Source organism: Daphnia magna, linkage group LG10 (assembly GCF_020631705.1).
Source record: "Daphnia magna isolate NIES linkage group LG10, ASM2063170v1.1, whole genome shotgun sequence".
NCBI classification, from domain to species: domain Eukaryota; kingdom Metazoa; phylum Arthropoda; class Branchiopoda; order Diplostraca; family Daphniidae; genus Daphnia; species Daphnia magna.
This window is the reverse complement of record NC_059191.1, coordinates 3,381,768-3,394,273: the sequence shown is the minus strand read 5'-3', so window position 1 is coordinate 3,394,273 and position 12,506 is coordinate 3,381,768. Positions and strand designations below refer to the sequence as shown.

The following is a 12,506-nucleotide window of genomic DNA, read 5'->3' as shown; positions in this document are numbered from 1 at the left end:
CGCTTGTGCTTGCTAATTTCTACATTAAACACCTGAAGCTTTTGAGTGTAGTTGTATAAGAATCCGTTAGAATAAATATTTTCGCTGTCGACTTAAGGATTTACTTAGTTTCGTATGTGTCTGAAGCCTGCACCAATGGATTATTAGTTCTACGTTTCCAGAATTAGGCTTCATCATCGAGAGTTAAGCCTTAAGCATCAAACTATATTCAACGCCAGATGGTGTGCTGACCAGATTAAATTTGATCAGCAAAAATTCAAAAATAGAGGAAAAAGGAAAGGAAAAGGTGGTTGATATATCGGTTTGTATCGCATACGTCTTTCACCTACTCAAAAGCTTTTGACAGTTGTGAAACAGTATTTGTCTTAAAACTTTCGGTGTAAAGTGTCTGTGTATAACCATAAAACAGTGTCATCAATGTTGAGGTGAGGTGAACTAATTAGGCCTTGTTTCCGAGATGTTTGCTACATCAAATTTTATGTAGTTATTTTATATACTTTGGAAACATACCTGAAATCATTAACAAAATCATCAAGCAGAAGAAAACACAATGTACCCAACAAGAGAACAGTTTACTTGTGTTAGGTGTAAGGAAAAGGTTTTCACCTCTTGGAATGATTTTGAAAATCACCATGCAAAGGTAATTTTAAACAACAATGTTGCAAAAAATGAACAACATAAATTCACTAATTTTATTGTAGCATGCTGTTGACTTCACATTTTCTCAACTTCCGGTTGTAAAATTGCAACAAATCCAAATTCTAAATATCAAATCCGGAATCCAGAGTCTATCTTCTACTGCCAACAGGAATATAGACAGAAAGTTGCCTAATTCCACTGTGTCAAGATGCTCCAAGAATATGGTATCTGATATTGAGGAGCCAGAGTCTTCTAAAGGCAACCTAACAGAGCAGGAAGACTTGCAAGCTTGGCCAGGAAGTTGTGAATCTTCTAGTCCTGTGGCTTCACCAATTAGTACACACGTTGGTACTTCAAATGAGATGGTGTCATCTGCAAGCATGTTAGCAGTGGAACTCCAAGTAGATCCCAATGTCCTAGATCCAGTATTCATTGAAAAACTAGGAGAGGAAATCAGTTTTTTGAACCAATTCTCAGTAGATTCTATAACTCAGGTTGATGTGCAAAATGAATCTTCACCAGAAGTTGTTCAACCAGCAGATGTGAATCTACCAAGCTCTTCTAAATCTCCAATAGGTATATCATAACTAATCCATAGCTTTATACCTAAATGCAACTGGCTTTTGATCTTTATCAAGCAGATTTTCAGGCCCTTTCAGCAGATACCCCTCTAGTAGAACCAATAATTCTACAAACTCCTACCACAGAGAAAAACCTAGCATTGGTACAACTTTTAAAAGACAAACCCGAAGATAAATCTATTGAAATAAAGGGAAATGATACAACAAATCCAGGAAATGAATCGCCAAAGGAAATAGAGCTACCAAATTCAAAAGGACAACTGCGTTGTGTTCCTTTTGAATCGCTTTTATCTCCTTCCCGCTTGCCCGTGGATCGCACAGAGGAGGAAGCACTGATAACTTCCTTTCCAGTTTCACCATCGAAGAGTCATAACAGACAACATGCCATGGTTGTCATACCAGAAAGAAATCTGACAGAGTTAAATATCTCAGGCCAAACTGCACTGGTAACTCTTTCAGAATCCTTAAGATCCTCGTCTGTAAAACGTGAGTATTGCTTAATAACTAGAAAACAATTGACCTGTTTATAATTGTTTTGTCTTGGTTTTTAGATGCGACGCAACAGCAGCAGCAAGTTTTACAAATATCTCGACCAATTTTACCTCCTGCAGTGATTAGAAGTATAAAGATTCATTTCTAGAAAGATTACTTGGCAAATAAAGAAAAATGTATATTTCTCACTTATACATTCTAGCTATGCTTCCAAATCCTATACCGTCGATCTTGCCTCTGTCACAACAGCAGATCGTGACACAGTCGTACCAGTTTTATCACGCACCAGGACAAGGTTTTAATTTTATTTATTTATTTTTTATTCATTTTTTATATATTTTTTTTAAATACCGTAATGTGAACTCAAGCTTGACAAACAGATTAAACGATGGATTATGAATGTGTTCACAGGTCATCATCATCCACAGGCATATCAACACCTACGACAACATCAACAGCAGAAGCAGCAACAACAGCAGCAGCAACAGCAACAACAGCAGCAGCAGCAGCAACAACAACAACAACAACAGCAAGCAGCAGCAACAACAACAACAACAGCAGCAACAGCAACAACAGCAGCAGCAGCAACAACAACAGCAGCAACAACAGCAGCAGCAGCAACAGCAGCAGCAACAACAACAGCAAAAGCAACAACAGCAAAAGCAACAACAGCAAAAGCAACAACAACAAAAGCAACAACAACAAAGACAACAGCAACAACAACAAGCATCTAATTTATTACAATATCAACAACAACCAGTATATCGACCACAGGCGATAACAGGTCAGCAACAGAGCTCGTACGCAACAGCCCCTCAGTATATCCACCGGCCTTCAAATAAACAAGAAATGCAGTATCCATCGCAATGCTACCCTACACCTTCCCGATCCATCCAGCCTAACGACTTCTCTAGAGCTAGTGTCAGTTCAGTAATGGCTTTTGCCAGCAATCATAGCCCAGCACACATCCATGCGGTTTCCACCACCAGTTATCTTCAGCAAACCCCGAATAATCCAGTTCAATCGGTACCATCTTCCAGCCATCCGCGATGTCAGTTCCCCATCAATAACGGCATTTATAATGCTACGTTACATCATACCAATAGCCCTTTGCCACATTACCCTGATCAACCCTCTGCTCCTATCGTCCACCATGTTCAGTTGCAGATCCCAGCTGCCCAGTCTACTCGACCATCTTTCTCCACGGCACAGACTACTGTCCGTCAGCAAACAGTGGTGCATCCAGGTCAACAAGCACTTCGTCATGCTCTAACCAGTTCACCGGGAACCTCAGTCCGTCCTCATCAAATAATTCAACAGCGCCCTGGATATGTAGTTATCCGGCCACAGCCGTCCAATAGTCTGAGCCCAGGCTGTATACTTCCAACATCTCCTCGTGTGGCGCTCAGTTCGCAACCCGTGGGGATCACTTTGCCGACTACATCTACGGTTGCTGTTGCGACTTCGTCAGCCATGCGTCTTCCTCCGCCTTATCCAAGGCAGCAGACTTCAAGCGCACCAAATCAGTCTACTACGCAGAAACGACTTTTAACAGCCGAAGAAGGAGTACCAGAGGTATGCCAACCTCCTCGTAAAATAGCCCGTGCTGAAGAAGAAGTTGCTGCCTCTGCCTCGAAGCCCAGTGGAGACTGTGAAGTGCGAATTGTTCCAAAGAAACAGACAGGTCTACCCGTCATTCAAAGCGTAGAAGGTGGAATTAACACGGTGCTCATAAAAGCTAGTTCACAGGTCATTCAGACGCCATCTGTTGCGTCACTGCTGAGTAATCCCAATATAACGGTCACACCGGCAAAAAATAAAGAAAATCAAGTTGCATCTGAAATCATTGCAAGTTTGAAAGCTACAAGCGCCCCCACGTCAACAATAACTACCAATACCAGAACGCCTGGTCCCATCACAGTCGACTTAACGAACACAGCGTCTGCTTCACTGCAACAGCGTAACCCTTTGCAATGTCAAGTTTGCAACGAAACGTAATTACTTGTTTTAAATGTCTTTCGTTGTTCACATATTTATCATTCGGTTGTTTTAGCTTCAGCTCTCAGTCGCTACTTAAAAACCATTTGGTGCTTCATCTAAGAAAGGTGCGTCCCGCCACAGTCCGACCAACGATTAGTGCGCCAGTTGCCCGGAGTTCGGTCTCCAATCAAACGTTGGAAGTAAATTCATCTACGTCTCGTACGTACCCAAGTAGCCAGAGAGGACGAACTGGTGAATCCACAACCCTTAGCACGTCCGGTTGTGTTTCAGCGGTCAATAGTTCTGCAACCAGTAAGCAAGGGCCACATCCACCTGTCGCCACACGATCAAACACAGGTAACATTTATGTTCTGGCATTATACATCAAACTGATCAACATTCCAATGGGATTCAGATGGTGAAACGAATAGCTTAGCGGTTGTCATGAAATCGGTTTCTAATCAAGTATTAGCAGTCGATTCGTTCACATCTCGCACCAAAACTCTTTGTAGTCCTAGTGGGCAAACTCCTTGCGTGACAACAGCCAGCACATCTGGTTATGCTTCCATAAATAATAAGCTGGTCATCGGTAGGCAGGGGCCTCATTCTCTTGCCATCGCCAAAACAACCACGAGTAAGATTCCATGTTGGGACATTTTGCAAAAATTTTATAACATATATTCCCTGCTATTTAGCTACTGACGATGTACACAGTGAGCAATCCAAAAGCGGAGAAATATTAGGATCATGCCGACTAAATCGACCAGCTAATGTTACGCCTAATTGTGCAAGCTCACCCGTTCAATCTTCCACCATTAACGAGCCGAATTTACTTCCGATGGATAAAGCAACTTCATCAAACGAATTTTATATTCCCATCGTGGACTTAAAACGCCAAGATGTTATGACTCAGCTCGAATTAATGGGAATTAATCAATTTATCCCCGCATCTAATTTAACATCTTCAACCGATCACAGTGATTTCGCTATACCTGTTATGTCAGCGACCGCGGTGCGACGGGCAGGGACGACTGGTTTCCCTAACTTGAGTGGAGTAATTAATCTTGGATCCCCGAAAATGTTTCCTTTTAATTCAAAGTAATAATCTCGCAGCAGTTCTACTTACAAAATTCCTGTGTTAGCATATTTCATCTTATGACCAAAATATATCTTATAAAACGCAGAATAACCATGAATTCTTCCAAATGTATTGGGATATACCAATCATTTGATCTGTACAGTAGTATTATTAGTCATCTAAAAACGATCAGATGATCTACTAGCAACTGCTCTCAAATTACCATAAACCTTAGAAGGAGGAGAACCCAGAATCAAATTGCAAATTGCTCTTTTAGCAATTTGAATATTTTGATATGAACCTAAAATGTGAATTTTTTGATCAGCCAAAACAATCCTTGTCTTTGTTACATTTTCAATGGTGAACTTAGTTCGTCCACCCTTTCCTGCTAATCTTCCAATTGCTCTGTTCAAATGATCACCTAACAAAAAAATTACTTTAGGAAATTGATAAAAACTTAAAATACTGTTGTCATACCTTTAAGAGATGATTTTACATCTTTAATCTCAAATGAATCAACAAAAAGGTCATCCAAACGAATTAAGGCCAATGCATCTTCCACTTCAAATCCACAAATAAAAGCTTTTACAAAATCAGCAGCCTTCTGAACATTTGCTAAACATTTAAAAAGCAGCAAATAAGTATAATGGTAACATGAGTAAATCATCCTTAATTAATTATCTCATACCTATGTCTTTTGTATCCTTACATGTTCTGATTTCAACCTGACGGTTTTTCAAATTAAATCTGATTTGGAGATGTAGATGCTCCACAATGGGAGTGAAAAGTTTCATCCAGTTCTCTTTCAATGGCGAATATCTGTGTGCAGGCACAGCTATTTTACGTATCTCAACTGCGCTGTCTAACTTTTCTCGCTTGACTGGTGGAAACGCTGGCAGAGTAACAGCCGTCTCTTCGGACACTTCCATCGACGAAGCCTGGTTTTTATTCAAATTATCAGCGTGGTATTCTTTACGTTTAGCTGCTTTTCGTTTAGGCTTTGTAACAAAGTCACTTCTAGGCTCTGTTTGGTTAATATTTTCCATTTCGGTTCTTTACGTCTGAATAACACGTGTCGCTACCGCAGACAACGAAGTGAAAGACTGCTATCAGCCACATAAGACGGGCCAAGATAAAATGCGGACGCGGACCGCGGACTGGAGAAACTGCGGACTTTCACATGCGGACTTGCCCAAAATTTGTGATAGATTTTTCGTGGACTTGAGGATAAAATGCAACTTGGTCTCCGCGAGACGGTCTCGAAGTCCCAGTGGGACTATCCCGGCCCTCTGATTGGCTCCCTCAACCCTTATACCCTTCCATGTATTTCTGCTTTCCGCTCTCACATTTTCCTGATACACACAGCGTGGTTTTCCGTGGGAATGGAGTTCGCGCTTTGATTTGTTTGTTTCTTTGTGTATTTCAGTGTATCGTATTTGAAAAAAACGAGTATTTTAAAATACTCGTCCTTCAAAATACATTTTTTCTCCCAAAACCTCAAATACCAAATAAAATAAAATACAAATACAAATACAAATACAAAATACTTTCTTCCTTTATGAAGCAGTTGGACATCCTACGTTGCGCATTCTCCGCAAATGCGAAAATCAAATTTGTGTCCAATCTGTGGTACGCTGTCCACAGCGTCTTATGGGAAAACCAACTATTTCACTTTTAAAATATTGTTTTCTTCTCTATAACTATGTTTTACCTCACTGTTGTACCTAACAGTGGATTCGCTATTCATTTGGTGATAACCAAATTTTCCCTCCATCTCCTTTTAAGTCTAATTTATTTGTAGTTAATTTTTGTTTAAGAGTCCTTTTTTGTGATCGACCCGGCTAGCAGAAGAACCCGAATTCTTTAGCTAGCTTGTGTATTGTTGTTCACTCTATAAACGTCAAACTTGTAAGTTTAACAAGATGAAGTGTTGCGTACGAAACTGTGAAAAGAATCACAAGGATGGAGTTAAATTTTTAAGTTTTCCTAAAAACCACCCACGCTTTCCTTCGCAAATTCTGGAGTTGTTGTACTTCGTTTGAACAGTGAATTTTCTTTTTAGGATAACTTAAAAATTTAACTCCATCCTTAGGTAAAAATTAGGTTATCACCAAATGAATAGCGAATCCACTGTTAGGTACAACAGTGAGGTAAAACATAGTTATAGAGAAGAAAACAATATTTTTAAAGTGAAATGGTTGGTTTTCCCATAAGACGCTGTAGACAGCGTACCACAGATTGGACACAAATTTGATTTTCGCATTTGAGGAGAATGCGCAACGTAGGATGTCCAACTGCTCCATTCCACATTATTTGCCTCTTACTCCTTTATTTTTAACTTTCTGTACAAGGATCTGTCTTGCCGACATTCTTGTCACTGAATCAGAGGATATGCTAAGTTATTAGTTTATGCCATTGCGTATTTTAAGAATGTTCAATAACTTAAACACTTACCGTGGGTATTATACAAGTTCTTCAGAACGCACAGTAATAAGAAACAATCCGATTTGTAGAGAACTAGAGATATACGTTAAAGAAACTTGTGGTTTAATGAAAACACACGCAAGACAATCAGACGACGAAAAATGCAATTGAAAGTTTTGAAACTAGAAAAAGCTATTGCAAAACGTTTTGCAGGTGCCATAACGCTGTCAAAATGAAGCTACTTTCGATTCATACACTGTTGCCAATTTACAAACTTCAAATCTTTGAAAAAAAAGTATTTTGTATTTGTATTTGTATTTTATTCACTTTCAGCGTAAACGACCAATACAAATACAAATACTTTAAATAAGAAACAGCCCAAATACAAATACCGAATAAAATACGTATTTTAAGTATTTTATTTTAATACCCAAATACGATACACTGCACTTACGTTATAAATACACTGTATTTATATTGTTTACATTTATTGTTTGCTGTTTGTTAAGTTTTACAAATACAACATTTTTACTTATATCAATTGTTTTTTTCATTTTATATAATAGACTGAATTAAGTACCGATGTGTTTTCTTAAATTAGTGTAAATTGGGCCATAGGCACTTGGGCTGGCGGTTCCAAAACCCGATCAGGTAATGATAGGGAAAACCATAATTCTAAAAATTTTAAAAATGATAGGAATTGATATATTTTCATAAGATCTGTCCATTTTTGCAAAAATGATGCTTTTAAAAATACTAATTGGAAGAGTTACCCGATTTGCCGTTTTTCAGGTAGGTCGGTGCGGTTTAGCGGGTATCCGGTTACCCCCAATAATAAGTAAAATTTCAAAAATTTATTGTGGGAAAACTATAAGACCAAAACTAATAAATTTTACAGAAATGGATAGCTTTTGACAAGGGCTATCCATTTCTGTATAATTTATTAAAAAATATTTATACAAAAAAAAGTTTTAAAAACAATGAAAATTGTTCTTTAAGTCTATAGGATCGAGTATAACTCTAGAGCGCAAAAACTACAAAAAACGTCTTGCCAAAAAATTTTTTGTTTATGAAAATTATCTTAATTATTTTACAGAAATGGATAGCCCTTGTCAAGAGCTATCCATTTCTATCAAATTTATTAATTTTCGTCTTATAATTTTCCCGCAAAAAATTATTTAAATTTCACGTATTATTGGGGGGTGGGGATTACAGAATACCCGCTTAACCACACCAACCTACCTGAAAAATGGCAAATCGGTTTACTCCAGAGTTGCCGCGATCGATGGAAATGATCGAGATCGAAGGATCGATCGATCAATTTTCCCTGATCGAGGCGATCGAATTGATCACAGCAGGTTATCGAGATCGAGATCGAGATCGAAAGGGTCACATGATCGAGATATTTCTCGATCAAGACGAATTTTGCGCCACCTAGGTTGATATTTTTTTTTTAATTTGTCTGCTTTTTCAGACGACGTGAATTTATGCAACTTCACGTGTTGCAGCTTGCAGACTTGCAGTAGCATTCAGTTTATTCTAGATTCTAGACATAGCACATAGTCAAATCTTTTAATACTGCATAAGTAACGAATTTAACGATTGTGAGATGAGTGTGGACGTGGAGCCTTCAACGTCAAAAGATGATAGACGTAGGCCTATGCCTACCATTGATTTGTAAGTAATGAAATGTTGTATCCTAAAGAAAATATATTACATTTTCAATTTCCACTTCAGAACTGAGAGTCAACCTGCACTGGCAGAAAAGAAGAAATATGTAGTATTTGTCCCACCACTAACAATGTTTCACTTTGTGTATTTGGTTTACTCTTTCATACCAAAATACAAGAGGAAAAATTCAGACGATCGATTTGATCGACGTTGATCATCAATCGATCACTTTTTCATTCACTGCTCGATGTGATCGATTGATCAGTTTTTTTAAGAGATCGAGATCGAGATCAATCGATCACCAAATGGTGATCGAACGGCAACTCTGGTTTACTCTTCCAATAAGTAATTTTTAAGCAATATTTTTTTCAGAAATGGATAGATCTTTTCAAGATATGTCGATTCCTATAATTGTTAAAACTTTTGGACTTATAGTTTTCCCGATTCTCTCAAAATCGGGTTTTGAAACCGTTTTTCTCCGGCCCGCACCAACCCAGTTGCCTAGTGGTGGCAACCTAGTTTTTTTTTACTAGGTATTACTAGGTAAAATACCTAGTTTTTTTTAGAAAACTAGGTATTACTAGGTTATTTACCTAGTTTTCACAAAAACTAGGTATGGTAATTGCAAAAAAAACTAGGTACTAGGTACTAGTAAAAGTAGGAAAAAAAAACTAGGTAAAATTTTTAACTAGGTAATTACCTAGTTATTTAGGTACCTAGTTTCAAAATTCAAACTAGGTACAACTTTTAAACTAGGTTCTTCAAAAATGTTTAATTTCCTAAAAAATCAAATGTAAGCTGCAGTACCCATACCAAATAAAAAATTACCATAGACTTCAAATTTGAATCTCTTTGTATTCACTTATTTGAATTACTGAAAGGAAGAAAACAGATTAAGGGTTTATGTTAAATTTCTTATTGAATCTGCAAAGCGTTTGCGATTTTAGTGAAACGGATGACACGTTTGTTTTTTTGCCTTTGCAAGAAAGCCCACTGAAAGAAAAAAGTCGCTCTGCGGATGCAGACGTTGCTGGCAGGGCCAGATATTGCAATGCTATTCCAGACAAATTGGAAAAACTCCATGACTTTTCTTTCCAGAAAGAAAATGGGTCAATTTCCGCATCGAACTCTCCCTTGTCCAATATATCCAAGTAATCCTTAATTTCCCTTTTTAATTCTACGAGACTTGTACTGCAACGCATGGCTGGACATGGAGTGTCAACAACTCTCCTTCGTTTGAAGAGCTGCGTATGCTCTGAATCAGTCTAAAATTTGTAGTGAAAAATCTTGAAGAAAACATGGTGAGACTGTGAGAGATGAGACGTGGTGAGGGACTGTGGGCGCGAAAAAATGTTGAGCAGTCTGCACAAAGAAATATCAAGTGTGTCACATAAAAATGAATAAAAAACATCGTTGCCATTATTTTGACAACGCTGCATAAAAATCAAAATTACCTAGGTAATTATCTAGGTAATCATTTTAAAAAACTAGGTATTACTATTACTAGGTAATTTCTAGGTAGAAAAATGGACCAAAAACTAGGTAAAAGAAGAGAAAAAAAAAAGTAATACTAGGTAACTAGGTAAAACTAGTTAATTCTACCTAGTATTGCCACCACTACCAGTTGCCCATGGGTGATAATTCACAATAAATCTAATTGAAACATTCCGATGTTTAATTCATTCTTGTTTTATAAATTGAAAAGCGATTTAATAAAGGTATAAATAGTGTATAGACCAGTTTCGGATGCTACGTTGCAAAATTTTTAAAAATCGAGGGGGGTTTCGATTGCAGGGGGAGATAGGGAAAAAGGGGGTTTTGATTTATTTACCCAGTAATACTTATCCAATTCAGGAAATGTTCTAGAATACTACACTTTAAGACATTCTGCGTCTTCACCAGTCATTTAAAATGATTAATCATCCCTAGTTTATCCATGAAAATTAATTCAAGTAAAAGGCTAGGGATGCTGTTTAGTATTTTTTGCGTTTTTAGTAGTGGTTATCATAGCTGTCAAGTTTCAGTCCTGTCACAGGCTTAATATTACTCTGTGTTGCGAACTGTGAATTTACTTGTGCCAATTTTAGAAATTATCGAGTCTGGGAGTTGTCGAACACCTTTGTTGTTATGCTGCCAAAAGGTTTTGAAGTCGAACGAGGAAACCGTTACTTGTGCAAATGTTGATTGTGTTATATGTACTTTTCACAAATCATGTGTTATGCCACCGAGAAAAAGATTTCGTGCGAAGTGGAAGTGCAAAGCTTGTTCCGCTTTGTCTAAGAAAGTCCGTAAAAACAAAGAAAATACCCAAGTAAACAAGAAATCAAAACAGTGTTAAGTTAGTGGCCAAACGTGGGCTCTCACTAAAAAACTGATTTTGTAAAACTGATTTGTTCCTATTGAAGCGATTAATTTGCGCTAATTTGTTGTTTTAAAATCGCTGTTGCAATATTGTTACATAGAAAAAATAAATCTAATGTAAACTACGAGTACAAATTATAGTGTATTGAAGCATTTTACCAGGGGGGAACTATAGAAGGCATTGAGTTCATCAAACAACAGCACACAATCACAACTTTATCGATAAAAGCGTAGTTGGAGGGATCAGAACACATGTGTTCTACTTTAATTGGTCCTCTAAGTATAGTAAACTTTTTCCTCAAATTACCAATACCTCTTTCTATATGAATACGTTCGTTAGATATAATCCTAGATCGTTCCGTTTCTGATCCTTCTAGCTGTTGTCTTCGTCCTTTAGATGCAGGCATAATTAATGTAGCACCACGAGATGATATTGCTTCTTCGACCAAAAATCCTTTGTCAGCCATAACTTCATCATTTTTAGCAATGTTATCGAGGAACCTAGATTCGTTTACGATATCTACATCAGTGCTTCGTCCACCAAAACCCTTTGACACAAAATTTATAGAACCTTGGGGAGTCATGCCAAATACAAATTTGACTGTGTGATGAGATGGAAGCCGGAGATATAGGACCGGTGGAAATAGGCCACGACGAAATAGGCCCGGCAAATAGGACCGGACGAAATAGGACCCTACGAAATAGGCCCACTTTAAAAATATTTTTAAAGCGGTCCTATTTCTCCGTCAAAGTGGGCCTATTTCTCCCTTTTATTTCTAAGTTCCATAAGGTACTCTGAAATAATTTCAAACAAATTCGACCTATTCTCCATGAGAGAGAAAGCGGAATAATATACGATACTTCCGCCACCGTTTATATTCATTGCCGTAACTCAAACCACGATGAGTGAAATTCACACATTGCCGTCTAGTTATTCATATGTAAGTTAACCGATTTCCGTCTTTATTTTTTCATGAGCCTATTCCCCTTTTTTTTACTATAAAGTTCATTTGTTACAAAAGTCGTTTTCACTTCACAACTATCGTTAATTTGAAAAATGAACAAATTTCCGTGCTTGCTTTGCCATTTTTTTCTTCCGTAGCTCGATCCCCTCTTCAGTGGCCCAGCCTTGAACGCATCTCCCCCCTTTAGCGGATCAGCCTTGAACGCGTCTCCCCTCTCTACCGATGCCAATGCCAGTGCTCGGGTGAAGTAGGAAATGAAACATATTTGATGAAATAACTCTTTCGAATATATTTAAAACATTTTCATTAATAATT

General features: G+C 37.8%; 3 protein-coding genes and 1 long non-coding RNA gene across 5 annotated transcripts in view; 2 read left to right on the top strand and 2 right to left on the bottom strand.

Moving 5' to 3' along the window:
- The first annotated feature begins 2,310 nt into the window (after positions 1-2,310).
- On the top strand, positions 2,311-4,878 carry LOC116932898 (mucin-16). Its single transcript, XM_032940814.2, has 4 exons — positions 2,311-3,706; positions 3,766-4,049; positions 4,108-4,326; positions 4,388-4,878. The coding sequence occupies exons 1-4, from the start codon at positions 2,562-2,564 to the stop codon at positions 4,792-4,794; spliced, it is 2,055 nt and encodes a 684-aa protein (XP_032796705.2). The 5' UTR covers positions 2,311-2,561; the 3' UTR covers positions 4,795-4,878.
- Positions 4,879-5,894, bottom strand: LOC116932923 (RNA-binding protein pno1). Its single transcript, XM_032940841.2, has 3 exons — positions 5,459-5,894; positions 5,248-5,385; positions 4,879-5,191 (listed from the first exon to the last, which is right to left on the bottom strand). Exons 1-3 carry the CDS (start codon positions 5,814-5,816, stop codon positions 4,950-4,952), a joined length of 738 nt encoding a protein of 245 aa, XP_032796732.1. The 5' UTR covers positions 5,817-5,894; the 3' UTR covers positions 4,879-4,949.
- A 2,582-nt stretch (positions 5,895-8,476) lies between these two features.
- Positions 8,477-9,060, top strand: LOC116931807. 2 transcript variants are annotated; one of them, XR_006651926.1, is made up of 3 exons: positions 8,477-8,632; positions 8,738-8,871; positions 8,932-9,060. It is a non-coding gene; the product is annotated as an uncharacterized LOC116931807 (long non-coding RNA). The 2 variants fall into 2 exon arrangements; XR_004399185.2 differs by lacking the exon at positions 8,477-8,632 and having other exon boundaries at positions 8,670-8,871.
- A 2,295-nt stretch (positions 9,061-11,355) lies between these two features.
- LOC116931691 overlaps positions 11,356-12,506 on the bottom strand; it is an 8,372-nt gene continuing 7,221 nt past the window's right edge. Inside the window, exon 6 of the mRNA XM_045179955.1 lies at positions 11,356-11,841. Within this exon, the coding sequence (XP_045035890.1) occupies positions 11,382-11,841 (460 nt within the window). The 3' untranslated portion in view covers positions 11,356-11,381. The remainder of the gene's footprint in view (positions 11,842-12,506) is intronic.